The 27,701-nt window shown below is 47.2% G+C and overlaps 2 protein-coding genes and 1 non-coding gene across 3 annotated transcripts in view; 2 read left to right on the top strand and 1 right to left on the bottom strand.

Moving 5' to 3' along the window:
• CXCL17 (C-X-C motif chemokine ligand 17) overlaps positions 1-11,012 on the top strand; it is a 39,751-nt gene extending 28,739 nt beyond the window's left edge. The window contains exons 4-7 of the mRNA XM_003362327.5: positions 356-657; positions 7,054-7,134; positions 7,790-7,891; positions 10,595-11,012. Of these exons, the coding sequence (XP_003362375.1) occupies positions 579-657; positions 7,054-7,134; positions 7,790-7,891; positions 10,595-10,692 (360 nt within the window). The 5' untranslated portion in view covers positions 356-578 and the 3' untranslated portion in view covers positions 10,693-11,012. The remainder of the gene's footprint in view (positions 1-355; positions 658-7,053; positions 7,135-7,789; positions 7,892-10,594) is intronic.
• A 913-nt stretch (positions 11,013-11,925) lies between these two features.
• Positions 11,926-27,701, top strand: part of LOC100069954 (hormone-sensitive lipase-like) — a 42,068-nt gene continuing 26,292 nt past the window's right edge. Inside the window, 10 exon segments of the mRNA XM_070225593.1 lie at positions 11,926-11,962; positions 12,304-12,530; positions 12,533-12,599; positions 12,602-13,071; positions 13,074-13,261; positions 13,646-14,456; positions 15,300-15,504; positions 16,353-16,450; positions 16,453-16,588; positions 17,089-17,265. Coding sequence (XP_070081694.1) covers positions 11,926-11,962; positions 12,304-12,530; positions 12,533-12,599; positions 12,602-13,071; positions 13,074-13,261; positions 13,646-14,456; positions 15,300-15,504; positions 16,353-16,450; positions 16,453-16,588; positions 17,089-17,265 — 2,416 coding nt within the window.
• MIR9088 (microRNA mir-9088) lies at positions 14,249-14,381 on the bottom strand. The gene has a single exon (NR_128111.1). It is a non-coding gene; the product is annotated as a microRNA mir-9088 (primary transcript).

Below are 27,701 nucleotides of genomic sequence, written 5' to 3'. Positions count from 1 at the left end.
GGCCACAGAATTGGAGGAAATTGTCTACAATGAGGACAGGGTCACTTCCCAAACAACAACACTACTATTGCCAATACCCTGCCAAGGATGGGAGTGGGGAGGACAGAGCAAAAACAGACCATGTCATCCTCTCTTCTGCCAATGCTTATACTCACTTTCTGGCCAGATATTAAGCTAGAAGGTGTCACTGAAAGGCATAAGGAAATTCAAACGAGAAAAAGATTTGGGGAAGAAACCACAATACATTGGGGGTTAGGGAGGTGGGAAGAAGGAGGGGAGGAAACAAGTATTGCTGCCAGGTTATCAGTCACCTTCTTATGTTCTTAAGAATGCTTCACCTCTGTTGTTTGGTCAGTTTCACCTTCCAGATTCCTGTAAAGCACATGGTCCAACCTGTTATCTAATAAGGCCAGCGTCACTTCTCTTTTCTCCCCTCTAATGGGAACACTGGCCTGGGATTAAAGTGCAGACTGCCAAGCCAAGTATTCAGGTCTGAGCCATCCCAAGAAGTGGGCAGCCTCAACCCGGGAACCTTCCACACCCTCTTCAAGCGACTTAGAGCAGCACCAACAGTCACCATGAAAGTTCTAGTCTCTTCCCTCCTTCTGTTGCTGCCCCTAATGCTGATGTCTGTGGTCTCTAGCAGCCCAAATCCAGGTAAGTGAGATAAATTTTCTACAAAAGGGAGCAAGGGGGAGAAAACATGGAAAAAACATGGATTGAAATGTAACCCCTTTTAGCTACAGGGATTCAGGACAAGTTAGCCTATCAGGGTTCGTTTCCTCATTTACAAAAAGGAAAAAACTGTACTAACACCAAAGTGTTGTGAGAGTTAAATGAGATGGTGTATATGAAAATGTTTGAAACTGTAGCTGGCAAAAATAAAATACTAGCCCAACAAATATTTGCTCCCTTACCTTCCCCCTAGTCTCTCTTCCAGAAAAGTAATGAATATCCCCCAGGCCAACCTTCATGGTGGTGGTGGTGTAAAGGTGTGGAAGGCAATTGTCCCATTGTAGAAGATAAGTCCTTGCTTATATTACTTATAGTGCACCAGACATGCCACCAACAACTTTTAACACTATTTAATGATGAAGTAACAAACTAGAAAAATTCTATCACCAGATAGTATCCATATTTGAAGCTTTAGCCATACCAAGCTCAGTTGTAATAGCTCACATTTTGGGAAACAGATCTTGGGTTAGGGGTGTTGAATGGCCTCCAGTTTCACTACAGCTCAAGTGGCCCAGCCCTTAGCAGAATCACCATGCAGAAGAGCTCATCCCCATGTATGGTTCTACTTGACAGAACCATCTGCCCAAGGGCTACTATGAGGTGAAACAGCTTTGTCACATACTCACCATCAACCTGGTGCTTAAAATCAGAAGTTCACCATACTCCACCCCAATTTCAAACTTCCCCTTCCTTGTAGAGAGAGCTCTCTGGAAGCTGCTGGGCCCCACAGCCCTAGGACCTAGACCACCCTTCTGGAAGGGAAGGCTGTTCTATTACTATGACAGACACCAAGGCTAGAGTCCTCAGCCTGGATTCAAAGTTCTAACCACAATCTGTCTTTCCAGTCCACCCCCTCCACTCACTAATCAGTGCTCTCTACATTCCACCTAAACCAGACTGTTGGCTATTCTCTGAACAGGTCTTGTGCTTTCCCACCACCTCTACTTTGTTCATACACCCAGCTCAAAGACCACCTCCTCCCCACAGCCTCCCTTGATTCCTCCCATGACCATATGTGAGCTTTCCTTCTAGTGAACAAGCTTAGCCCTAGCTTGACTCTTTCTCTGCACTTATCATATTCTGCCTTAGACTGAAGGTGTTGCCGTGCCTCTCCTAACTCCACCCCCTGCCCTTCTACACTGTAATCTCCTTGGTGGCACAATCTGGTGTATTGTTTCCATATCCCTCACATTATCCAGCACAGCACTCAGTAAATATTTGCTAAGTGAAAGAACAAATCCTCATGTTACTAAGTTCAAAATGTTGCCCTTGGAAAACACTACACCTGGCTTTAACAGCAGCTTTACTTGGGGCTGGATAATTCTTTGTTGTAGGGTGCTGTTCTGTGCATGGTAAGATGTTTAGCTGCAACCATGTGACCTCTACCCACTGGATGCCAGTAGCAGCCTCTCCACACCCCTACCCCCAGTTAAGAGAACCAAAAATACCTCCAGACGTTGTCAAATGTCCCCTGGAGAGGGAACCACTCCCCAGTTGACAACCACTGCTCCATATCAACAGTTCTCAAACCTGGCTAAACACTTAGACTTACCTAGACCTTTAGACTCAGCCTCGAAGTCAGGGGAACTGAGATCCAGATCCTGGCTCTGCCTCTTACTTTACAACCCTGGGAAAGTTGTTTAACTTTTTGGATCCTCAGTTTCATCGTCTTAAAATGAATAAAATACCACTTAGCACATACAATTGTGTGAAGATTAAATGATCTATGATGTGCACCTAGTAAGGCTTCAATAAATGGACTAAGTAGAATTTCTAAGTAGCTCCTAGAGCGCAAGGGCAATGGACTAGGGAAAGTGTGCTGCGCCACCGAGTGGTGCGATTACAAACCACATGGGATGGGAGGTGCTGGCTCAATTCCTGCAACACCTGAGGAAGTCTGGCTAGAGGAAATGACACCCCCTACCTACCCCCAAAATAAAATCGGATCTAATTTTATCTCTTAAAATAACTACATACATGCTCAATATGCTTTTCACCGGAGAGAGGGGAAAAAATAGATGAGAATATACGAGAACATTAGGAAACAAATTACTTATAATAATAGATTACTCCTTATAATATTACTTATTAATTATAAGATTACTTATAATAATAGCTGACGTGTTAAGCTATCCTATGTGGCAGGTATTGTTCTAAGCACTTCATGCATATTACCTCATTCTGTCCTCACAGAAATCTAATGTATTCTTCTATTTTTAGCTTTTCATTTTACAGACTTAAAAAATGTTGTAATATAATCAGAGTTCCAACATATCCTTCATTCAGTTTTTTCAAATAACATCTTACATAATCAGAATACGATTATCAAAACCAGGAAATTAGGATTGATACAATACTATTAACTAATGCACAAATATTCACATATTGCTGATCATCCCATTAATGTCCTTTCTCTGGTCCAGAATCCAATCCAGGATCCTACACTGAATAAAGTTAGCATGTCTCCTTGGTCTCCTCCAATCTAGGGTAGTTTCTCAGCCTTCTTGTCTTTCATCACCTTGACACTTTTGAAGAGTACTAGTCAGTTATTTTGTAGAATGTCCCTCAATTTGGTTTTGTCTGATGTTTCCTCATGACTAAGTTCAGATTATACATTTTTGGCAAAAATACCACAGAAGTGATGTGTGCCTTCTTGGAGCATGCCATCAGAAAACCCATGATATCAATAACTCTCATTACCAGTGATGTTAACTTTGAACACTTGGTTAAGTGCTGTCTGCCAGGTTTCTCTACTGTAAAATTACTATTTTTCCCATTGTAATTAATAAGTATCTTGTAGAGCGATACTCTGAGACTATGCAAATAGCCTGTTTCTTCTCATCATACTTTTGCCCATTACTTTTTAAATTCATTGGAGAGTCTTGCCTACAACAAGTATTACTATGGTATTAGCCAAATGATGATTTTCTATTTCCATCATTCCTTCTGCATTCATTAGTTGGGATTCTTTTCTAAGAAAGAGTTGTTCCTTGTCTCCTACTTACTTATTTATTCAATTATTTATTTACATAAGTAAAGACTCATGAATATTTGTGGATTATAATCCATTGCTATCATTATTTATTGTGTTGCTCATGTTGCCCCAAAATTGGCCATCGAGAGTTCCTTCACGTTGGCTTCTGTGTCTTCTTGCATATCATTTGTTTAGCAGTTCCTGACTTTCTGACACCACAAGATGTTTCAGGCTCATCTTGTATAAAATTTCCTGCCTCAGCCCTAGAATCAGCCATTCTCCAAGGAACCCTGATTCCTTTCATGGGAGGATGGTATTCACAAACCATAGCACTAGGTATTGCCCATTGCTCTGGCTGGCATTGCATCTAAGCTCTCTAGTGGACAGAGCTAGGAAACAGATGTGTTCATACACACACCAATGTGCCATTATTAGACCCATTTTACAAATTAGGTAAATGAGGCACAGAAAAGTTAAGCAACTTGTCCAAAATCACAAAGCTAATATGTAGTGGAACTGGGAAGTCAAAGTAGTGATTGGATCTACTGCAAGTCCCAACAAGTGGAAGTAACTTCTTTACACATACAAGTCAGTAGAAAGCAACAAGCCTAACATTTCAGCATAGACAGTCTCTTTGGGAAAAAACTAGAAGTCCACAAAAATAACCACAGTAACCATCAGGTACTGAACACCTACTTGGGCATTAAGCACCGGGCACCCACAGTAGCTCATTAATTCCTAACTCTGCAAGGTGGATACTATTATCCTCATTTTACAAATCAGAGAATCAAAGATCAAAGAAGTTAAGTGACTTGTCCAAGACTACAGAGTTAAGTGACAGAACAAGTAGTTGAGCCCAAGTCTGTCTACATACAACATCCATGCTTCTTCCACTCTATCAGTATCTTCCAAGTTTGATTTTAGGTAGAACATAAATTAGCTTTTACTTTAATACTTATATGTTTATTTGAATGCATATTAGAAAAAAACTAAGCATATATCAAATCTGAATCTCGCAGATAATATTGCATATGATGAGGCTGTTTTGTAAATTAAATTTATTAAAGAAAAAGTATGAACTAAATAATAGTAAAGGTGGTACAAGCTATAGCAAAAGTCATAAAGGTGTCCATAAATGTCTGAGGGTTGGGAGACATTAGACTATAGTAACCTGAAGCTTCATTGTCAGTTATCAGAACTGCAGAAAGAAAAACAGACTAAGAATCTAAGACCTGGGTTTTAGCTCCAGATGTGTCACCACTACCCTTGTGAACTAGAGCATTTCATTTGCTCTTTCTGGGCATCAGTTTCCCCATCCGTAAAAAAAGAGATACTGATTTAGTTAACTAGTAAAACCCTTTTAAAAGCAATTTGGTAATGATATCAAGAAACACAAAGCTGTTAACTTTTGACCCACTAATTCCACTTTGGGAAATCTTGCCCAAGACAATTAATCCAACATTTGGAAAACAGTTACAAGCACAAAGAAATTTATCAATATGCAAAAGTAAAACAATCTAAATGTTCAGCAATGGGAGAAAAGTTAAATAATATGGAGCACAAATACTTGATGGGAGTGTTTTGCAGTCATTAAAAATGTCTGTAATGAAGACGACATAGCAACAAGTTTATAAAATGAACAAAAAGAAAATTGGTCACATGCTATGGTTATCACTATATACAGAAAGCAATGTGCAAGAAACATGCCAAAATACCAACAGTTAGTAAGAGTAAAGATTTCTTTATTTGTACTTTCCAAATTTTCCCTAATATAATTATATTACATTTAAAATGAAAAAAACTTCTCAATGAAGGGATTCAACTAAACAATATCCAAGATTCCTTCTGGCTCTAACATTCTGTGGCTTTCCTCTGGAACTAGGAGTAGAGGTCAGGTGAGAGAGAACTATTAGAACAGTTGGGATGGCAGGGGCTACGGATGTCTGCTTAAATTACTTTAACAGCACTCAAAACAGCACAAGAGAACATTTGGAAACCAGCTCTCAGGGAAATGATGCAACACCCTCCATCTGTGTGGTAGAAAGGGCACGAGTCTGGGAAATAGGAGACCTGGATTGAACCAGATGATCTCTGAGGGCCCTCTCTAGACAACTTGTCCACACACTTATTGAACAAACATTTACCAAGTGCCTACCATGGGTCGGGAACCATGGAGCTGAATGACTACTGAGCCACTGATTCAGAGTCTAAAGAGAGAGAAAGATTTTTCCTTTGCCAAGGCTGCCATAACAAAATACCAAAGGCTAGGTGGCTTAAACAACAGAAATTTATTTTCTCACAGTTCTGGAGGCCAGATGTCCAAAATAAAGGTGTTGGTAAATTTGATTTCTTCTGAGGCCTCTCTCCTTGGCTTGCAGATGGCCACCTTCTTGCTATACCCTCACATGGTCTTTCCTCTGTCCACGTATGTCCCTGGTGTCCCTGGTGTCTCTTTGTGTGTCCAAATCTCTTCTTCTTATAAGGACTCTGGTCAGACTGGACCAGGGCCCACAATAACAGCCTCATTTTAACTCAATCATCTCTTTAAAGCTCCTGTCTCCAAATACTGTCATTCTGAGGTACTGGGCTTCAACATGAATTTTGGGGGGACGCAATTCAGTCCACAACAGATTTCAAGCAACAAACTCTAACTGTGCAATAACAGAGCTGCATTCAAATACAATGAGGAACCACGTGAAGGCTGACAGGGAATATCAGAAACTACTATACAGAGGAAGCATCATCTGGGCCCCATTCTACCTCCAGAATCTCAAGTCTATATACCACCATCCTTGATTGTCATAAAATATTTTAGGTATCCTAAAATGGGAATAAGACAGCATTAGGTGATATGACAGACTTGAATAGAGGCCAAAAGAGGAATGGATTTGTCCCAGAGGAACAAAGCTAAATACCATCCTCTTATACTTGAACTGAGATTATGGATTCAAACAAAGCAAACTTGGAGGTCAGGTGAAGACCCTGACTGGTTTATGGGATAATCTGCTCCCTGCTCTCATTCCTTAAATCATGAGGATTTTAATGTGTGTGTTGGGGAAGGGAGGGCGGTGTAAAGTCTTGACTGATCCCCACCTTTTGTCCTCTTTTCCATCCCTAAGCCATTCTTTCTCCACCTACCTCCAGCTAAGCTTTTCTCTAGGCCGGATTTAAACCTCAATTCCTTATCCATTTAAAATACTCCTCTCTTTAAGTACCCCAGATCCCTGAGCAAAAAAGGAAGAGAAATGGAACTGCATTGACCTGGGTAGCCCAAAGCTGGGGGACCATTTCTGTTGGCCCTTTCCCTTTCCAGTGCCTGGAAGTGATCTGTTTCCTTCCCACAGGGGTCGCCAAAGGCCACAGGGACCGACACCAGGCTTCTGGGAGATGGCTCCAGGCAGGTGGCCAAGAATGTGAGTGCAAAGGTCAGTAACTCAGCATCAACAACAGCAATGCACTATCATGATCCCAACTCTCTCCCCTGACTCCCTCTGAGACCAGGTGAGATGTTATCTGAGCTGATCTCACTCATTCGCCTCTCCACCAGCCCACCACATGCAACACCAATGCTTGCTTCCTTCCTGAGTCTCAGGCAAGAGCTGGACTCCTCCAAGGTCAAGGGAGACCTGGCTGCATCTCTGGCTGCCCCCTCCCCCAGACCCTTTCCTCCAAGAACTCAGGACTGCCTTCCAAAAGCTTCCTGGATCTTATCCTCAACCTTATTTTACTCACAGGTGAGACTGAAATCAGAGAGGCAAAATGCTTGCCCGAGGTAAGCAGCCACTAAAGGCAGACACCTAGATCTTATTCCTCATCTTCTGGTCTCCCTAATCATATCCTGATGCCCCCTCCAAACCTGCCACCAAATTCTTGCCAATACAGCTCAGGCAAAACAACTCAGAAGTCCTGGGACTCCCATAACTGGATACCTCCACTGCTCTGTGTTGACTCTTTTCCCCACCCCACTGCAGTAGGAAACAGGAACAAGAAGGCAAGGAAGATGGCAAGTGAAGCCCTGCCCTACTCTCTACTCGCAAATATACTAACACTCCCAACTAAGCAATAATCTCATTATTTCAGATTGGCTCCTGAGAGCCCCTAAAAGAAAACTCATGACGGTGCCTGGGCTGCCACAGAAGCAGTGTCCCTGTGATCATTTCAAGGGCAATGTGAAGAAAACCAGTAAGTTTCAAAAGAATGACCTTCCTAAAACAGAGTCCCTGTGTGGAGTGAAGCACAGGGATGAAACAGGGGTTGAGAATAGACAAGAGAGGTGAAATGAAGACCAGGATAAGCACACATCTCAGCCCCTTCTACTCAATGTCAATTTGTGGGGAAATAGGAAAAGGAAGAAAAGCAGGACACAATTCTCCTAATACTAGAAAGGGTTAAGCAAATGCTTAGATTTTAGAACAGCATTGCTTATCAAAGTGGAGGGAGATGGGGCTGTTGGGGACCTGGTCATTTATCTCTGAAGATGACACCAGTGTCAGCGTCAAACAGAATTTCATTCCTCCCTAGTCCAGCAGTTTTCAAATGTCATATAGAAAGTAAACTGGCAAATATTAAACTGATTTATAGATATTATCAAGAATGGGATAAATCAGGATCCTTATCACTGGTAATGGAAGTAAAATACAATTTGGTAGTACCTATCAAAAATTTAAATGTGTGCACCTTTCAACCCAGTAATCTCACTTGAAGAAATCGCTGGTATAAAATACTAGCATGGATACTCACAGATATATGTACAAGAATATTAATTATAGAAGTATTTGTATTGACAAATAAATAGAAATAAAAGACTTTTCACCAAAAGCAAATTGGGCAATTGTACAGCTGTCAAAAACAATGAGGTAAATCATTATGTGTTGATCAGAAAGATACCCACAATATATTACGTGATAAAAAGATGCAGAGAGGGGCTGGCCCCGTGGCCGAGCGGTTAAGTTCGCGCGCTCCGCTGCAGGCGGCCCAGTGTTTCGTTGGTTCGAATCCTGGGCGCGGACATGACACTGCGCATCAAACCACGCTGAGGCAGCATCCCACATGCCACAACTAGAAGGACCCACAACAAAGAATATACAACTATGTACCGGGGGGCTTTGGGGAGAAAAAGGAAAAAAATAAAATCTTTAAAAAAAAAAAAAGATGCAGAGACCCCTACTTCACACTCTTCACAAAAATAAATTTCAGAGAGATTAAAGATCTAAATTTGAAAGATAAATTTATAAGGGAATATAGAATATATTCATGACCTTGGGTATGAAAGGATTTCTTAGATAAGATACAAAAAGTAAAAGCCATAAAAGAAACTATTAATAAATCTGACTCCATCTAAATTAAGAAATTTTGGTCATCAAAAGAATGACAATCTAAAAGTAGGAGATGATATCTGCAACATATATAACTGACAAAGGATTAATATTGAGAATACAGAAAGAATTCCTAGAGATCAATGAAAGGAAGGCAGGCAACACAACAGACAATAGGCAAAAGACTTCAATAGGCACTTTGGAGACAAGGAAATCCAAGTAGCTAATCAACATATGAAATGGCACTCAACCTTACTATAAGTGGGAAAATGCGAATTAAAACCAAACAGATATCACTACACATCATCAGATTGGCAAAAATTTTAAAGTCTGACAATATCAAGTGTTGACAAAGAATAGGACAGAGAAAGTCTCATAACCTCCTAATGGGAGTGTAAATTGGTGAATTACTTTGAAAAAGTGCTGGCAGTTATCTACTAAAGCTCTGTGACCAAGCAATTCCACTCTTAGATATATACTCAAAAGTAATGCAGGCTTATATACACCAGGAGACACGTACAAAAATTTCATAGCAGCATTGCTCATAACTACCCCAAACTGAAAAGTGAGGAATGAATAAATAAATGGTGGTGCATTTGAATATTATAAATCAGGGAGAATTAACAAACACATAATAATGTAAATGAATCTTACAAACATAATGATGAGTTAAAAAAAAACAAGACATGAGGGGCTGGCCCTGTGGCCAAGTGGTTAAGTTCGCGTGCTCCACTTCAGCGGCCCAGGGTTTCACTGGTTCAGATCCTGGGTGCAGACATGGCACCGCTCATCAGGCCACACTGAGGCAGTGTCCCACGTGGCACAACCAGAAAGACCTACAACTAGAATATACAATTATGTACTGGGGGATTTTGGGAGAAGAAGAAGAAGAAGAAAAAAAAAAGATTGGTAAAAGATGTTAGCTCAGGTGCCAATCTTCAAAAAAAAAAAGACATGAGAAAATAGCTATAGTATGATTTCATAAAGTTCGAAAACAGGCAAAATTAAACTAACATTTAGTAAAACATAAATAAGTGGTAAAATAACAAAGAAAGTAAATGCTTACCATAAGAGTCAGGATTACCTCTGTGAGGGGGAGAGGGAGGATAATGATCAGAAAAGGAGGGGGGTTGCTGGCAATAGCCTATTTCTAGGCCTCAGTAGTAGTTTCATGAATATCTGCTTTATAACTATTTATTAAACTGCACATATGAGTTTTTATGGACCTCTACAGATGTATAATATTTTGCAATAATAAAAGATTTGTTAAAGAGCAGAGCAAAGCAATAAGTATAGTATAATCTCATTTTTGTTTTTTAAAGTAAACTATTATGTTTATATACAAAAAGCTACGGAAGACTATGTAGCAGCAAACTATTAACAGGGGTTAGCTCTGGGGAATGGGGAGTGAAGGGTGGGGAGGGCAAATGTCCTTTTACTTCTTACCGGATTTTTTTAATTTTAATTTTTTCCACTGGACAAGTCTTACTTTTATAATTTTAAAAGTTCTCATAAAAATTAAAATTTTTAAATATTTTCAACACTAGTCTCTCCCCTTTATTTTCACTAGGGCACCGAAGGCACCACAGGAAGCCAAACAAGCGCTCCAGAGCCTGCCAGCAATTTCTCAAACGATGTCAGCTAGCAAGCCTTGCTCTGCCTTTGTAGGAGCTCTGAGAGCCCACTCTCCCAACGAAACATTCTCAGTCAAGAGGCAGTGAGCGCACCTAGAGGATGCTCTTCTCCCACCTCAAGCTCGCCCTCCCTGTCTCCACTCTAGTGGCCTCAAAAAGCATTTTCTCAAGGTTATTGCTGCCTCTAGTGCCTCCTTCTCTCCTCAGTCTTTCCTGTGCCCTCCCCTTACCAAGGCTTAAGCTTAACTACCTGAAAGAAACCAGGAAACCCTAGTTTCCTAACTAGTCCCAACTGACCTAAAATACAACCAGGCAAGTAGCAAACAGAAGTCAATAAAAATTTTCAAATGTAAATAGTCAAAATCTTTTCTGTCAAATGGGGTCTGGCAATTCAATACAGATGATCCCAATGATCCACTTTACCCTGTCCACTCCAAACCCTCCCCAGATTCTACACACACTTCTCCCCACCACCACCCTCACTCCCTCTCCCTCTACTGCCCAACTATTTATTCTTTCACTCATTCAATAAATCTTTCCAGGATAAGAGCTAGGTGGGGCAAAGAAAGCAGGTAGAGCAACGAATCAGACGTGGTCTTATTAAAGATAATATAGGTTTAAGAAAAACAACAACTTGGCACAGTTTCCTAGCATGTAGAATGCCTTTGGTATTTATGATTATTATCATCCTCCTCCTCCTCATCATCATCAATGGTCACTGTACTCTGTGAGTTCCCAATGTAGCACAGAAGATATATTTGCAGAACCATACTTCAAGGCTAGAGAGATGGTGTGGAAGATCTCAAATGCCACTGAAAAAAGCTTCAAGCTGTAAAAGTGGGGGGACATCATTATTTTTCAACATGGTAGTGAATGATTATTAGGGGCCGGCCCAGTGGTGTAGTGGTTGGGTTCATGCACTCCCCTTCCATGGCCTGAGGTTCACAGTTTCGGGTCCCGGGTGCGAACCTACACACCACTCATCAAGCCATGCTGTGCCAGGCGTCCCACATACAAAATAGAGGAAGACTGGCACAGATGTTAGCTTAGGGCCAATCTTCCTCAACAAAAAAAAATAATAGTAATATATGGAAATTAAACTGGCCAGCATTTGAAAGAACGAATAAAGAAGAAAAGACTGCTACAACAGTATAGAGACTGCCTCCCCCTAGGACCCTTTCTTCAACATCAGAAGGGGAGAAAAAAAAAGGAACACTCATCCAGAATCTGAATTCTGTCACCCCAGATGAAACAGGACTAAGCTGGCATGCTTCCCTTAGGAGAAAAAGCCTTTTACCTGAGTGGTGAGTGGGGCAGGGCCCTATTTAAGACACAAGAGGACAAGCCCCTCCCCTCTGGTAGGGGAGTGCCGTGCACACAGCCTCCTGTTCCTAATCCCTCCTCCCACAGCAGGAGGCACACAAGTGCATCACTTGGCACAGGAGTGGGGGCCAGGAGTGGTCGGCCCACTTGCCAACTGCCTTAAAAAGGAAGACCAGGGATGTCAGGATGAAGGAGTGGAACCCAAAGGGAGATGCCATCATGAGGAACCAATGAGGGATCTGTGAGTAGGGAGGCGCCGGGGAGGAGGGGTAGAAGGATGAATCCTGGGAGATCAACATCTCCTGTGAGGGAAATAACACAGTGGAGCCAGGTTCTAAGTCCAAATCTAGGCCTGACCAGGAACCTGAGCCACACCAGACACCAATCACCCAGCCAGAACCTGGGCCAGAAAAGGCATCTACAGCCCTGACAGCATCTAAGACTCAGCAGGAACCCAACACCCAACAGGAGCCTGCCTCACAGCAAAGACCCCTCACTCAGCAGGAGCCCCTTGTTGAACATGAAGCTGAATCCCAGCAGGAGCCAAAACCCAACAAAAAAAAAATGCTTTGCTGCAGGAATTTCTTGCCGCACAGGAGCCTGCACCACAGCAATCACCTCCCACCCAAGGATGCCCCTCACTCAACAGGAAGCTGCCTTGCAGCGGAGACCTGGGCCAAGAATAGAATCTAGAAGTCAACAGGAACCACACTTGAGACAGGGATGTGCAGCCCAGACAGGATCTGGCCCAGGAGAGCCACTTCTAGCTCAGCAAGAAGCTGGATCAACACCTCCAGACCAGCCTAGACATGGACCCCAAAATGGACCACCTGCCCAGATTGAATCTATGTCCCAAGAGACACCAGGACAGTCAGACCCTACAGCCCAGCCAACAGCTCCAGCCCAGGGAGCCAAATCCCAGCAGGGATCTTTCATGGAGTGGGGATTTCTGTCAGAACTGAAGGAACTGTCCTCACAGCAACCAGGCTCAGAGAGGAAGACATGCTTTGAGTGCGTCGCAGATCCGGATTCAGAATCAGATTAGGGGTCTCTGTTAGGGACCGATTTGCTAGCCACGAGGGGTGGGACAGTACAGTGGCCCAGGAAATGAAGCTCATCTTCAAGGGGAAGTCTGGTTATGGAGTGATGTCAGGATATGGTGGGACATCAGCACCTGGGAGGAACAGCCCTAGCAAGAAGCACAGACACTACCGACACACGAGTGAGTGTGAGCCTGGGGGACAGGGAGCCTCCCAGGACAGTCATTCATTCAGTCAGGGGTACTAAGGACCACCGGTATGTCAGTTAGCCCGGGTGATCCCTCCCCAGTCCTGCCAGACAAAGAGCCCCAGCCCCAGTGACGGATGAGGAAGCTGACGCCTAGAGAAGAGAAGGCTGTGCCTGAGGCCCAGCCAGGACCCAAGCCAGGGTGGGATTTATTCCCCTGCAACAGGCTGCCCCCCACGGAGGATTGGGGGGCAATCACACAGAAGTGGGCAAGGGCTCCGGGCTGGGGTCCAGGAAACCAGGGAAGCTGCCCTCCTGCCAGTATCCACCCATCCGTCCCCAAACCACCCAGCACAGCCCTGTGCAGACACCGCCACAGGCACTGGCGACACAGGCTGACGCGAACCCTTACCCTCGGGGGTTCCGTCCTGACTTAGGATCCTGAGCTCCCAGGAAGACACCGCTCCCCGGCCAGGCTGCCCCCCAGGGGAGTCGCAGGCCAGCCAGGTCTCATGGCCTTGGGGGTGTTCTCAGGAAGGGAGCCTGCGAGAGGGGCTGTGGGGTCCGCCAAAGTCCGGGCAAGGTCGGGGCTGGATGGAGGGGGCAGCGGAGGGGGGGACGGGCCAGGACTCGGCGGCCGCCAGCTCTCCCTCCCCTCCTCCGAAGCGGGCAGGGGCCCGGCGGTGCAGGCTCAGCTCCCGCTCAGGCCCCGACCCTCCTTCCCTGGGCTCAGAAGCCCGCCATGCAGAAGGCAGGCGCGCAAGTTCCATCCGCGGACAGAGGGGTCCCTCGTTGAAGCGGCCTGAGGGCAAACAGGGCAGCCCAGTCGGGCGAGTCCGCAGGCCGCCATGCTGCTCTCGCCGAGGCCTGTCCTCCCGGAAGGGCTGCGTCTCTGAGGGCGGAGGAGAAGTCGGAACGGGAGTCTCTCAGGGCTGCTCGCCGGCATTGCGAGGGCGGGGAGGAGGGTCAGGAGGGAAAGAAGGTCCCAGTTCTGCTTTTTCCGGCGCTGACGATGAAGAGCTGTTTCTTCAGGCCTCCAGAACCCAGGCTCGAGGGACGCCCTCTCCACAGCGCCGCCACAGACCAGGCCGCTTCCCCTCAGGCGCCCGAGACGCAGTTGACTGTGTGCGCATGCGCGAGCCTCGAGCGTCGCCTGTTTCCCGCCTTTTCACAGGCACGCGCCCCTCCCTCTACCGCCGCTCCTCCCTGCGGGCCGCGCGTGGCTTGGGGCTAGTGCGCAGGCGCAGAGTATTCTCCTTCCCCTCCCTCACTATTATCGCGGGGAGGGAGAAAGCAAAGAACCCTGAGGAAGAGCAATGAGAGAACTAGGAGACAAAGAGCGGCGGGGGGGGGGAGGGGGGGAGTAGAGGCAGGGCTTCCTTCTCCAAAGGCTGGCAGGCAAGCCACGCCTCCAGCGCTGGGGCCCCGCCCCGGCTTTCAATCGCCGCAGGACCTAGCCCTCCCCCCACCCCCAAGCGGAGGCTCCGCGGCGCCCCACTCTCCCAAACCAGCGGGCGGGCTGGGTCGCGTTGTAGGATCCCTTCGTGGGAAGGTGAGTGGAAGCGATGCTGAGCGTCAGCACGTGAGAACATCTAGGCTTCCCTGCTGGGGTGACCCCCGCGGGACTCTCCACTAGTCCTGCTCGGAGGACGCTTTTCGCCGCCTCCAGGGCTGCATTTTTTTTTTGGTCTGGGGCCCTTTAATACGCTTGAGGGGGCGTGGCCAGGCCGTAGGACCTAGCGGTTGGGGGCGGGACCCGGCGGTGGAGTGAGGCCCAGATTGCTCAGGGGGCGGGACCCAGAGAGGAGCGAGCCCAGGATTGGGTGATATGGGCGCCCGGCGGTGGAGTGTAGCAGGGATTGGCCCTCGGGGCGGCGCCTGGAGGCTGGAATTGGCCCCGCATGGGGGCCGCGGAGAAGTGATGGAGTCCGCCAGGGAAACGGAGCCCGCCTCAGCCGGGAGCGGGTAGGGAACTGAGGGGCACGGGCAGTCTCCTGTGAAGACAGTGAGGAGCTCAGCAGCCTGGTGAAGTCCGAGGGTCCGCGGAGCCTGGCGCTACGGCCACGCCCCCAGCAGGCACCCTGCCCGCAGTCCGTGGAGGTGCACGTCCACGGCAGCGGCTTCGTGGCCCAGACTTCCAGATCCCACCAGCCCTACCTCAAGAGCTGGGCCCAGGAGCTGGGCGCCCCCATCCTCTCCATCGACTACTACCTGGCCCCCGGGGTCCCCTTCCTCCGCGCGCTGGAGGAGTGCTTCTACGCCTACTGCTGGGCCATCAAGCACTGCGCCCTCCTCGGTTAATCCCAGCCCCTCACTGCCACCCGTTCCCCCTTCCTGCCCCAGCCTGCTTCAGCCCCCACGTCGTACTGCAGGGGGAGCGAGCCATCTAGTGGTTCAAGCTTTATTCTCGTGCCCTCGCCTCCCCTCCCATCTCCTACCACCCAGACCTCGGCCATCTGTTCGCCTCCCACCCCTTACCTCACTCCTCCGTCTCTGCCTCAGCGCTTTCCCCCACTGCCCCTCTGCTCACCCGACCTTCCATCTCAACCACTTCCTCCTTCTGCCTCCTGCTCCCCCACTCCAGCCCTGATGCTGCATCCCCTCCACCTCTCCATCTCCTCTGACCTTGTCTGTCCTCCTCCTGTTTCTTCATCCCTGCTGTCCTGCACTGGCCCAGCTCCAGCCCGTTCTTCTAGCTCCTCTGACCTCTGACTTCAGACATCTTGAGAGGCACAGAGCAGGGTGGGGCCACACCTCAGGGCACAGGGCCTGTGGCCCTTCTGTGCTGTCAGCCTGACCCCTGGCCTTCCATCTCCTGGCCTCGGATGCCCCTCCCTCCTGAAATGAGCCCTTGATCTCTCCTTTCCCACCACCCACCCTCCTTACTTCTGATCTCTAGCTTCCCAAGCTTCCCCAGAGCTTCCTGATCTCTGGGCCCCTCTGTATCCTAAGTCAGCCTGACCCTCTGACCACTGTCCTCCAGATGGGTCCAAATCTTTCCCTCAGTTTACCAGTCTCTGAAATTGCAGTTGGCTAGACCTTGGGCTTTGGGCCCCCACGCCCCAGCTCTGAGAGCCCAGGGCTCCTGGCCCAGGGCTCAAGTTCCTCCCTGCCAGGCGTGACCAAGCCCCTCCTTCAAACCAGGCTCCACAGGTGAATGGATATGCCTCACTGGGGACAGTGCAGGCGGGAACCTCTGCTTCACCGTGTCCCTTTGGGCAGCAGCCTATGGAGTGGGGATACCAGATTACCAGATGGCATCATGGCAGCCTACCCGGCCACAATGCTGCAGTCTACCACCTCTCCTTCCCGCCTCCTGAGCCTCATGGACCCCCTGCTGCCCCTCAGCGTGCTCTCCAAGTGTGTCAGCGCCTATGCTGGTAAGTCCACACCCACAGAGCTGGGGGCCTGGTGGTGCTTGGATGCCTGGAGCCTGCAGGGACAGGGGCTACAGCCCAGTCTCCTGGGTCTGAGGGAGGAGGGGCTGAGGAGAGGAATCTGAGATCCTACTGAAGCGATCAGATATTCTTGGGTCTTGGGGCCGGCCTGGTGGCGCAGTGGTTAAGTTTGCACGTTCCGCTTCTGCGGCCTGGGTTCGCCGGTTCGGATCCTGGGTGCAGACATGGCACTGCTTGACACCCCATGCTGTGGTAGGCATCCCACATATAAAGTAGAGGAAGATGGGCATGGATGTTAGCTCAGGGCCAGTCTTCCTCAGCGAAAAGAGGAGGATTGGCAGCAGTTAGCTCAGGGCTAATCTTCCTCAAAAAAAATAAAAAAGATATTCTTGGGTCCGTGTGAGCACAGATGCCTGAGTTCTGGGCTTTGAGAAGGGGTCCAGAAAGAAAAGAGACAAGCTCAGCCCCACATAACTCCACAGGTGGGGAGACAGAGGACCACTCTGACTCGGACCAGAAGGCGCTGGGCATGATGGGGCTGGTGCGGCGGGATACAGCTCTGCTCTTGCGAGACCTGCGCCTGAATGCCTCCTCATGGCTCAACTCCTTCCTGGAGCTGAGCAGGCACAGATCTCACATGAATTCGGTGCCCATGGCAAGTGAGTGAAGCCCTTCCTTGATGAACCCATCCAGCGTAGCCAGGAGGGACAGCCTGGCACACCAAAAGTCCTGGGGGAGTTAAGGGGCTATGGCCTGGACACACAGGGAAGCAGAGATCACCTACCAAGCTCTGCCCCCTATCCATCCCTGGTCCCTACCACAAAGCCTTGATTTGCCACCACTGTCCACATCTGGAAACCCCAGGACTTCTGGCCCCCCAGGTCATCTCAGAGTCCCAGGAACTATAGGATTTAGCTTTCCAAACAGCCTCTCCCAGAAAGGCTCCCTGGGAAATGACTAAAAAGTCCTGCCACGTGTTTTGATTCTCAATCCCAGGAACGCCACCTGAATCCCTTGGGCCCTCAGGTGGGAGTCCAGCCTTCCTATACTCTTTCCAGACTTTTAACAGAGGCCTGTGTGGGTAATACCCCCCTCCAGGGGATGGCCTAGGAGCCTGGGGTGGGGAGATCAGCAGCCTGGACAGCCCTTGGGAAGTGGAGGAGATTCCCAGCCTTGGGTGGGTGGCAGGACCCTCAGGCAGCTGAAAATCACACCCCTCCAGGGATCCATTTTTTTCCCACTTTCTTTTAACATTTTAAGAATTTTGCAGCACAACAAACTCAATTTATTTTCTTTCTTTTTTTTTTTTTTGAAAGCAACAGCTATGGTTTAATTCTTACAGTTAGGTAGTACTTGTTTTAAATATATCATCATATTTTAGCTTTCACAACAGTCTTATGTGGGTAATTATTATTATATAAATGACGTGAGCCTTGCAGCATTCATACAATTTGCTCAAGTCACACTTTGAGTAAGTTCAACTCATTTTCTATCTCTAGCAAATCAACACTATTTTCTGAGTAATAAGAATTATATGTTCAAAACTGGATGCAGTTCCTATGATTCAGAAAATTATTCCAACGGGGTATGTTTTATTTTAAATTAAGTTTTTCATTTTAGGATGTGGATGCAAATAAATACAGACAAAAACAATTAAAAGGGATTTGAATTTTAGGCACATGGACCATTGAGCACTGGGGTTTCCCTTGGAGGATAAGGTGACAAGTGGTCCCCTAGAGGCCCACATGTCAGTCCAGCTCCTTATGGTACCAGGTACTCACTGGTTGCTGGGTGATGTAAGCAAATATCGGTATCTGTGAGCCTTGCTTTGCTCCTCTGTGAAATGGGTGCAATAAGGATGTTGTAAGGACTGCATGCACCTCTTTGCGTCAATCACCCAGCATAATACTGGCACACAGTAGGTGCTCTTGGAAGATGCCGGCACCCCTGACGGACCCACTAGGTCATGGTGCACTTCTGCAGTTTTTCTCTCATATCATCTTGCATTTTGCCTTCATGGATTTATAAAGACAAGTGAAAAAACTGAGAAAGGTAGGGTCCTGACCCTAGTGGTAAGCAGCAGGGGTCTGATAAAATTAATTTATATCCAAACCGGACCAAGAACAGCTTTGCATGATGGGGAGAGAATCCTCCCAAGATGCATGTCTAGGTGAGAACATCAGCTGAGAGTTCTGGCAGGTGACCCTTCAGTTCATCACTGTCCAAGGCGGAAGCCACTCCCCACATGTGGCTACTGAGCACTTGAAATGGGGTGCGTCTAAGTTGACATGTGCTGAAGTGTAAAACACATACCAGGTTCCGAAGACTAGGAATGAGAAAAAGAGTGTAAATACCTCACTAATAATTTTATATTCATTACATATTGAAACTATAATATTTTGGATCAAATAAAATTCATTTGTTTATTTTTGCTTTTTAAGTGTAGTCTATTAGTTTGCTACAGCTGCCATTACAAAGTCCTACAAACTGGGTAGGTTAGAACAAACAGGAATTTATTGTCTTACAGACCTGGAGGCTGGGTGTCTGAGATCAAGGTGTCGACAGGGTTGGTTATGAGGAAACATCTGTCCCAGGCCTCTCTCCTGGCTTCTGTGGTGTTCCCTGGTTTCTGGCCTCATGACTCCAATCTTCACATGGCATTCTCCCTGGGTCTCTGTCTCTGTGTCCCAATTTCCCCTTTATATAAGGACAGCAGTCATACTGGTTAGGGCCTCCTAGTGACATCATCTTAACCAATTACATCTGCAATGACTCTATTTCCAAATAATATCACTTTCTGAGGTACTGGGGTTAGGGCTACAATATAGGAATTGGAGGAGGGAGGGACACAATTCAACCCATAACATAGCTACTAGGAAACTTAAAATTGCACATACAACTTCCTTTATATTTTGAGCGGACAGAGCTGGCCTATGTGATCAGTGAAACAGCGATGCCTGTTGACCTGGACTGGCTGAGGCTGTTGGGAAGTGCATATTCATGCATTCCACGGGCACTTATGAGGATTTATTACCTGATTCAGCACTAGAGGTCGAGCATGGGATACTTAGCCGAAACCTCGCTCCCCCTCCAGGCACTTGCAGTTGACTGAGGGAGGCAGAAAACAGTCAATAACCACACAAATATTTAGTAGCAAAGTAGGCTAAGAGCTGTGACAGACAAGTACAGGAGTGACAGTGTGGAACTCTACCTGTGCCCTGTGCTCCTGGAAAACAGCGATGGTTAGGAACTCACCCACCCTTCTATGTTCCAGAAACAGCTTACTGCCAGGAAGCTCCCTTTCCCATATGACTTAGATAAGACTCGTGATGGCCCCTGTTCACCTATGACAAGGCCAGACACTGACCCCCCAAATTCCCGTCCTCTGTATCATGAGTGAGCTCTGGTCTCAGTCACAGAGCAGCGGGAGCCATGAAGAGAGCTAGGCAAAAGAGCACCTTTGTCTGACTTACATTTTGCATCTCCTACTTCAACTCTCTTTCCACTTCTCAGTCTTTAAGGTCTCAGAGCGAGTCGGCAGCGGTCAGTGTCGGTGAGATTGTAGATGAATGTGCTTGGATGTACTGACACCCTGTGTGCCTAAACCTTGCTACACACAGGCTTTTTAGCTAACATTTTGTGAGTACTTGTTTTTTCATTGCTTCCAGACGCTATGCTAAGCCCTTTACACACATCTTACTTAATTTTTGCATTAACTCTATAAAGTAGATTCTATTACTACATCCATTTTTTTTTTGAAGATTGGCACCTGAGCTAACATCTGTTGCCAATCTTCCTTTTGTTTTCTTCTGCTGCTGCTGCTCCCCAAAGCTCCCCCAGTACATAGTTGTATATTCTAGTTGTGAGTGGCTCTGGTTGTGCTGTGTGGGATGCTGCCTCAGCATGGCCTGATGAGCGGTGCCATGTCTGCACCCAGGATCTGAACCTGTGAAACCCTGGGCCACCGAAGCGGAGCACATGAACTTAACCACTCAGCCACAAGGCTGGCCCCTAATACATTCATTTTTAAGAGAAGAAGTTAATTTGGCAAAGGCCCACACAAGCAAGGTTTAGAATGGAGTCTGAGTTGGAGTCATAAAAGTTCTTCAAGTTATTTATTTACAGTATGTCTGTATTTCTTGACTAGACTCTAAATTCCTAGAGGGCATGGGCTGAATATTATTTGGATTTGAATCCCAAGCATGTTCTAAACTGGTTATGGTACATGAACTTCAGCCTGGTGGATATTTAGTATTTGAACCCTCCAAGAGAAATAAGGACCTTTCTGGTTATGGAAGGAGCGTGAGCTGAGGCCTGGAGTTGGAAGTGGGCATGGCACATGGGGTTTGGGAGGTGGGCAGAGCAGAGACTTACCTGAGTGGAGCAGTGGATGCTTGTTGGGGCTGGTGGAAGACAGGTTTGAATGTGTTTGGGGTACCCAGTGTAGTGGTCTGCATACCCAGAAGAGGAATGTGAGTTTTATGCTGTAGCCATTGGGGACAGGGACATTGATGGCAGCAAAGGTGAGGAGTTGAGAAGAGAAACTAGGGGATGGCAGTCTGATTCCACTGTTAGAAAGCTTCAGCTTAAGAGAAGAAAAGGGAGAGCGATCTTAGCACCTGTTTACTAGCAAGTGTCACACTGGGTCCCCTTCTGCACAGGGCCACTCTCACTATCAAGCCCTGAGGGCATGTTAGGATGCCAGGGTCAGGGAGCTTTTGTAGCTTGTCTGATTTCACGGAGGTTGAAAGCGTCAATGACAGAATTGGAGTACACATCTTCCTGACTACAAAGGGCATGTTTTTTTCACAGCAACATGCTGCCTTTGTCAGTGCTATTAAAGGCCAGGCTTCTGGAAACCAAAGAAAATTATAAATAAGTCTGTGGTATCAGTGTTTAAAAGTGCAACAAAAGACCAGGGAAATAACAGGTTAGAGAGATCGAAAGAAATTAGCCCATCTTTGTGGGGAGGGCAAGTGAGACCTCCATAGAACAAATGTCCAGAATGTCTTGGCTGTCTAATAGGCATCTCAATGTTTTATGTCCAAATGAGGCCCTCGGGTTTTTTCGTTCCCCCCATATGTTTTTCCCTAGTGTTCCCCACATCAGGTGGTACCGCTATCCCCCTGCGTTGATCAAGCTAAAAGCTTGATAAAGAGCAGGTAGGGCCTTGCATTCATGATGCGCCTGACAAGTGGGTGCAGGGACGCTCGGAGCCCATGACGGATGCCTTTCCAGCACCTGGGGCCTGCTGAAGTTTGCCCCAGGAGTTCTTCTGGTTGCTTGAATATCAGACAACCAATCAGTGGGTAGAGTTTCAATGAAAGCAGAGGGTGCAAGGAACTGTTGGAGTAACAATTATTTTGATGAAAAATGGGAGTTCTGGGTGAACAAGTGCTCATGTTCACCAGACGTGAAGGAAATAGGACAATTGTTCTATTGTGTTAAATGTGAGTCAGTTGACTGGAAAAACCCACCTTACAAAGTGTGCTTCAGAACAGACAAACTGAGAGTCATAGAAATAAGGCAGCTGCTTGTCCATTACCAAATGACTCTTCTGGCCAGATGATACTTCTAGACTCTTTTTTCATCATCTGCTGAAAAGCATGTCATTACACAAGCCACTGATGTCACCAGAAGCCTATACTAAATTGTGTCCACCTGGAAGAACCTCTTAAACTTGTGATCTCTGATATTAACAAAGGTAGGTGCCCTGTAGGTCTGATGTTTCAGAAATCTGAACCCAACCAGTTTTTCTGGTATGCTGGTCACCAGAGAAAACTTACGATGTTCTTTAGGCCATGGCATCATTCCTGTCATTTTTTTTTTTCCTTTGTGTCAGCACAGGACCTCCACAGTGAGGCTGAGGGTTCCCTAGGACATAGCTTGTCCCAGGGCTCCACAGAGTAGCAGGCATCGACTCCATGAGCTGGAAATGTGTATGCTGGGAGGTGCACAGTCGTGGGCTTTCAAGAAGCACCCTGTACATATTTCCGTGGTTTGTATTACTCTCCCTGGTTGTGTGGGGAGAAGTAGTGTCTGAGGGAAGAAGGGAGGGTAAGTCTTTTGAGTGAAGAGGTGTTTGCTTCTGCCAGTACCCTGGTGATAGTGGGCTTTTTTTGGTTTTGTCTTTTAATATATTCAAGCTGCATGAGGAAAAGAAGCAAAAGGTACTCAGGACAGAATGTAGTTTGAATCACTTTCATTCTACTTGGGCCAGTAAAGTTCAGACATGAATTAATCACAATTTAACACAGAAAACAAGGGAGATGGGAGGATGCAACTGGTTAGTAATGACCCAGCCAGTGACTCTGCGACTCTTTAGCTGTAACGTGCAGGACAGTGCTGGCCACCAGCAGGGCATCCAGGAAACATCCTGCAGCCCAGGAAGGTGCTGGGTGAGGTCAGATCCCAGGCCTGTGTCCTCTGTTAGTTGTCCCATTGCTCGCTCAAATTCATCGCTGCCTTATAAGTCTGAAGACTTCAAGGTCCAAGTCGACACTGTAAGAATCACGTCACTCTGGATGGACTGCACACAAGGCCCTGTACAATCTCTGCCCCAGGCTTCAGGCACACTGGCCACACCCAGTTTTGGAAGGGATGTGGGTGTGGCTGTGAGCAGGGAGGGTGGGTCTCCAGGTCCTTTCATTCCTTGGACTAGATCCCCGTTTCCATTAATTTTGTTGTAAAGTCACGGAGACTAAAATCTGAGCATTTTCTCTGGGAAGACTCCCTTTGGTGTAGCTACTTATACCTGCCTGCCCTGCTAGGATCATCTGCAGTGCCCGTTCCAACAGCTTTAAGGACTGGGTCCTAACTTTAGTCCAAAACACAGGTGAGCTCTTGATCCATATGCCCCAAAACCGTGACCGAATCTGTGATACGTGCGTGTCTGAAGTCCCCAATGTGGGAGAATGGAGAATAGTAACTTAACTCTGATCCTTTTCTGCTATTTTTTTCAGGGAGGTCCAGAGCCGCAGGTAATATTTTTCTCTCCTAAGATTCCAAGTACTTCTACATAATTGATTATATAATTGCTTGAGTATTTTTGTTTAGTTTTATAGTTTAGGATGAGAAGACCCAATTTGCCAATCTCCTATAACCTGCAGTATGGCAACAATGTGTCCTACTGGTGGAATCTCTCAAATTATACTGTTTAGGGAAGTGTTTCTCATATTCTCAGTGTTCTTGAGAATTACGTGGGGTGCTTTTTGAGGATGGGAATCCCTGGACTCCATGTTCTTATGGCCAAGGCTGAGAAAAACGGGGCTGGAGTGGGGATAGGCTCTCCTTCTAGTGGGAGGAGTTGGAAGGTGCAGGCAAAGGGCATGGAGGTGTCATTCTAACATTGAGAAGACAGGAAAATTAAGACGAGTCTATGTCTTGATCCAGTCTATGACCTGAAACTTCGTTTATTAGATGTAGAAGTCCTAATCATGAATCCTTGCATTTAAAATAAATATTTGTTAAGTGACTCTCAAATTCCCTCACCTTGAGATTTCACATGTGTGCAGGCCCCATCACACACACACATACGCACACATCCCTCAGAGAACCTAGAGAGCCAGCTCAGAGACTGCTGTGAGGGCTGAGAAGAGGCTGAGGGTGGGGCGATATGTCTCAGAGGGGTGGGGGGCTGCAGGGAGTGGGGAGGGCACCAGGGAGGAAGACACTATTCCCAACAGAGACGTGTCTCTCTGTAGCAGCTGTGCGTAGAGAGGGTCCCCAGGCCAGGCTGACAGTGCCTGGGCCCCAACACCAGTCCTGCTCCAGGCTGTGGAATTTGCAGTCTGTGCCCCAAATGTGTGGGATTGAGGTCGACCGTGACATCAAGGGAAATCTATAATTCCAAACTCAAAAGCCTGTCCTACAAAGTAAGAAAATACCCACGCATTCTCTACCAAGTCCCCAGGGCACACACTTCCAACATGTAAATGAGCAGGAAGTTCAGCCATTTCCTGGCTTCCTCCCCTCAGGTAGGGTGGCTCACAGTAGTCCCCGCATCTCTCCTTTGTTCAGCTGCTGCCACCTCCTGGCAGATGATTAATAATCAGGATGGAACCTGAGAGCCTGGTCCCCCAGCTGACCAGGAAGGCAGGACTTGGCCTCCAGGCTGGTGGGAACAGGCAGGCACTGCCCATTCGGATGGCCTGGGGGTGTCAGGAAAGTTGGGCAGTCAAACAGAGCTGCCCAAGTGTGACAGGGACAGAGAGTTGATGGAGGACTGGGTCAGGGAACAGAACTGAGGGGCCTCAGCCTGAAGCACTGAACTGGGAAGTTCTTGAAGCTTTTCAGGGAAAAGGCTGGATTCTCCAGAGGAAATGAGTCAGCTGCAGTAGCTCAGAGGGCTGGGTGCTCCTGTCTGCCCACCATCCACCCCTCCTCACATCCACCTGCCCAAACACATGTGCCCCTTCACTCTGCAACTCTGCATGAAGGGACTCCAGGGTCCCTTTTGTCAATGAAAATAATCCATAACCAATCTATAAATGAAAATTTGGGTGAGTTTATTCTGAGCTAAAATGTGAGGACCATGGCCTGGGGCGTTTCTTCCCAAAGGAAGAAAGGGCACCAAAGAAGTGAGGTGTACAGAGTGGTTATATACCCCCAAAGAGGATGTTTCACATATGATTGAAATATCCCTTGTACAGTAGTCGCAAGACTGCTCTGTTGGAACAGCGATTGATGGACACAGCAGGTAATGGGTCTGCTGTCTGGGAGGGGCGCAGCAGGAAGTAAGTCTGTTGTCTCGAGCTGGGTGGTCAAAGGTAAGCGCAGCAATCAGTTCCTGGTCTAAAGAAGGATGCTTATCCTTAAGGAAATGCCAATGGGGGGGAAATTGCAGCTTTATCTTAAGGGCATTTGTTCTTGCCATAGTAAATGTTTAAAGCAGATATACAATGCATGCTCGATGGCCATGTCAGGCCTTTTGGAAAAAACAAAGTCAGGCCAAATCAGGCTTACACCAAATGACTTCCTCATATACTCCAATATATCCTATTGCTTGCCATTTCTGTTTGTCACTTTCCTGCACTCAGGGAGGAGGGGGGGAAGGGGAGGCCAAGTTCCCACAGATAGCCCAGCAATGGTGTCCTGAGAGGTAGGGTCAGGCAGGACCTCACACTCCCCACGTCTTCGGTCCTGATCTGGAGTTGATGGTGAATCCCAGATGCCAGCTGTTCCCTCAGGCCCTGAGAGAAGCTGTGCCACAGTGAATGACATCTCTCCTGATTCTTCCCAGTAGGAAGGCTTTTATTTTTTTATTTTTTTATTTTGTGTGGGTTTTTTTGAGAAAGATTAGCCCTGAGCTAACATCTGCTGCCAATCCTCCTCTTTTTGCTGAGGAAGACTGGCCCTGAGCTAACATCCATGCCCATCTTCCTCTACCTTATATGTGGGACGCCTACCACAGCATGGCTTGCCAAGCAGTGCCATGTCCGCACCTGGCAAACCCTGGGCTGCAGAACATGCAAACTTAACCACCCTGCCACCGGGCCGGCCCCCAGGAAGGCTCTTGAAATACCTGGGAGGACCCATCTCTTGCTGTGGGAGGCTCAGTCTGGAATATTCCATAGCAGCCCAGCCAAGGCCCATGTGCACAGATCCTAAGTGACAGGGCCTTCAGGGCCACAGGCTCACAGTCATTTCCCCCAGTGCCCACGCCTGGGCAGGGTCATCTGGGCCCTGAGTGTCCAGTCTTCACTGTCCATTATGCCTGCAATCATCTCCCTTCCCAGTGACTTGGGGCCTGAGGTCGGTTGCAGGTCACCAGTCCAGGCTGCCACATCTTCCAATCGAAGGTTCCTCCAATCGAAGGTTCCTCCCTCGAGTCCCTGATGTCTGTCCCAGCAGCTTCACCCAGAACAAATCGAAAAAATGTTTGAGGCCTGGGGGTTGTGGCAGTAAGAACACTTGCATTGGTCTCAGGTGATGAAAAAGGTCCACAGCTCAGGAGGAGCAGGTGTGCCCTCTAGTGGATGGTTCCTGCTGGAAGAAGAGCAAAAGAGGCCAGGAGAGCTGAGAGATTAAGGCTGATGTTGGACTAAGGGCACGTTCAGGTTCAGAAGGAGGCATATTTAGGGGTGATTAACTTACGGATGCCTATATCTCACCAGCTAGAAGACTGTGGTTTTCAAAGGGTGTAACCACAAGTCAGAATGACACCACTGGGTTACACTGCAAAGTGAGATGAGGGAAATGCTATAGACGCTGGGATGAAAAAATACATGATAACAAATCTATACACAATACCATTAGACAGTCTACTCTGATGTTCTTATCATCTTAAGAGGCACCTTAGCAATGTATTCAAAGTCAGTCTATCATTAGGAAAAAATACTAAGAAGAAAATTATATCATAGGAGTTTCTCTTTATTTTTGGAGTCATACACCTTGACATCATTCCTTAAGTATGAATCTATACCCAAAAAATGGACTTCGTCAGAGACTGGCCAGTATCAGGGTCTCATTCCAAGCAAATGTGGGCTGACAGTGTCCTACCCCCCAACCTGGGGCCCCTCTCCAAACCACAGGACACTTTGATGCTCTCTCATTAGGGTGAAGGAGGTCTTTTTAATGTCCTTGTTACCAGCACATCAGGTTCTTATTGTCCCCCAGGATGGAAATCAAGAGAGACAACAAACAGGAGTAGCAAAGTAAAAGTTTATTAGCTGGTGCACAGGAGAGGTACAAGGGAGCCAGTGCAGAAAGGAAAGGGGAAGGTAACCAGCTCTTTAGGGAGCAGGATGGTGGGGCTTTTCTTAGGCAAAAGTTGGAGAGGAGGGCCTTGTCGTGGCATGTAGAGGTGGGGTTATGCTTGTGCCTGCACTGTCAGGTAGCATGCTGCTACATGCGACTCGTGGATCATTAGCATGCCAGCTCTCCACCTCTGGGTGTGATTTTTATTATGATATGAGTCTAGGGTCACTTCAGTGGACTCCTAGGTGCTAGGATAAATGCCTAAGCCCAGGAAAGTCCAGAGGCTGAAAAATGTGAATCTTGGTGGCCTCTGTCTGATTCTCCTAGCTTGCCGATTGGTTAGGGACCTTATCTTGTTAGGCCAGGGGCCTTACAGATGGCCCTGTCTCATTAGGCT

This window comes from Equus caballus, chromosome 10 (assembly GCF_041296265.1).
Source record: "Equus caballus isolate H_3958 breed thoroughbred chromosome 10, TB-T2T, whole genome shotgun sequence".
NCBI classification, from domain to species: Eukaryota; Metazoa; Chordata; class Mammalia; order Perissodactyla; family Equidae; genus Equus; species Equus caballus.
The sequence above is the reverse complement of the archived record's forward strand: the minus strand, read 5'-3'. Positions and strand labels throughout refer to the sequence as shown.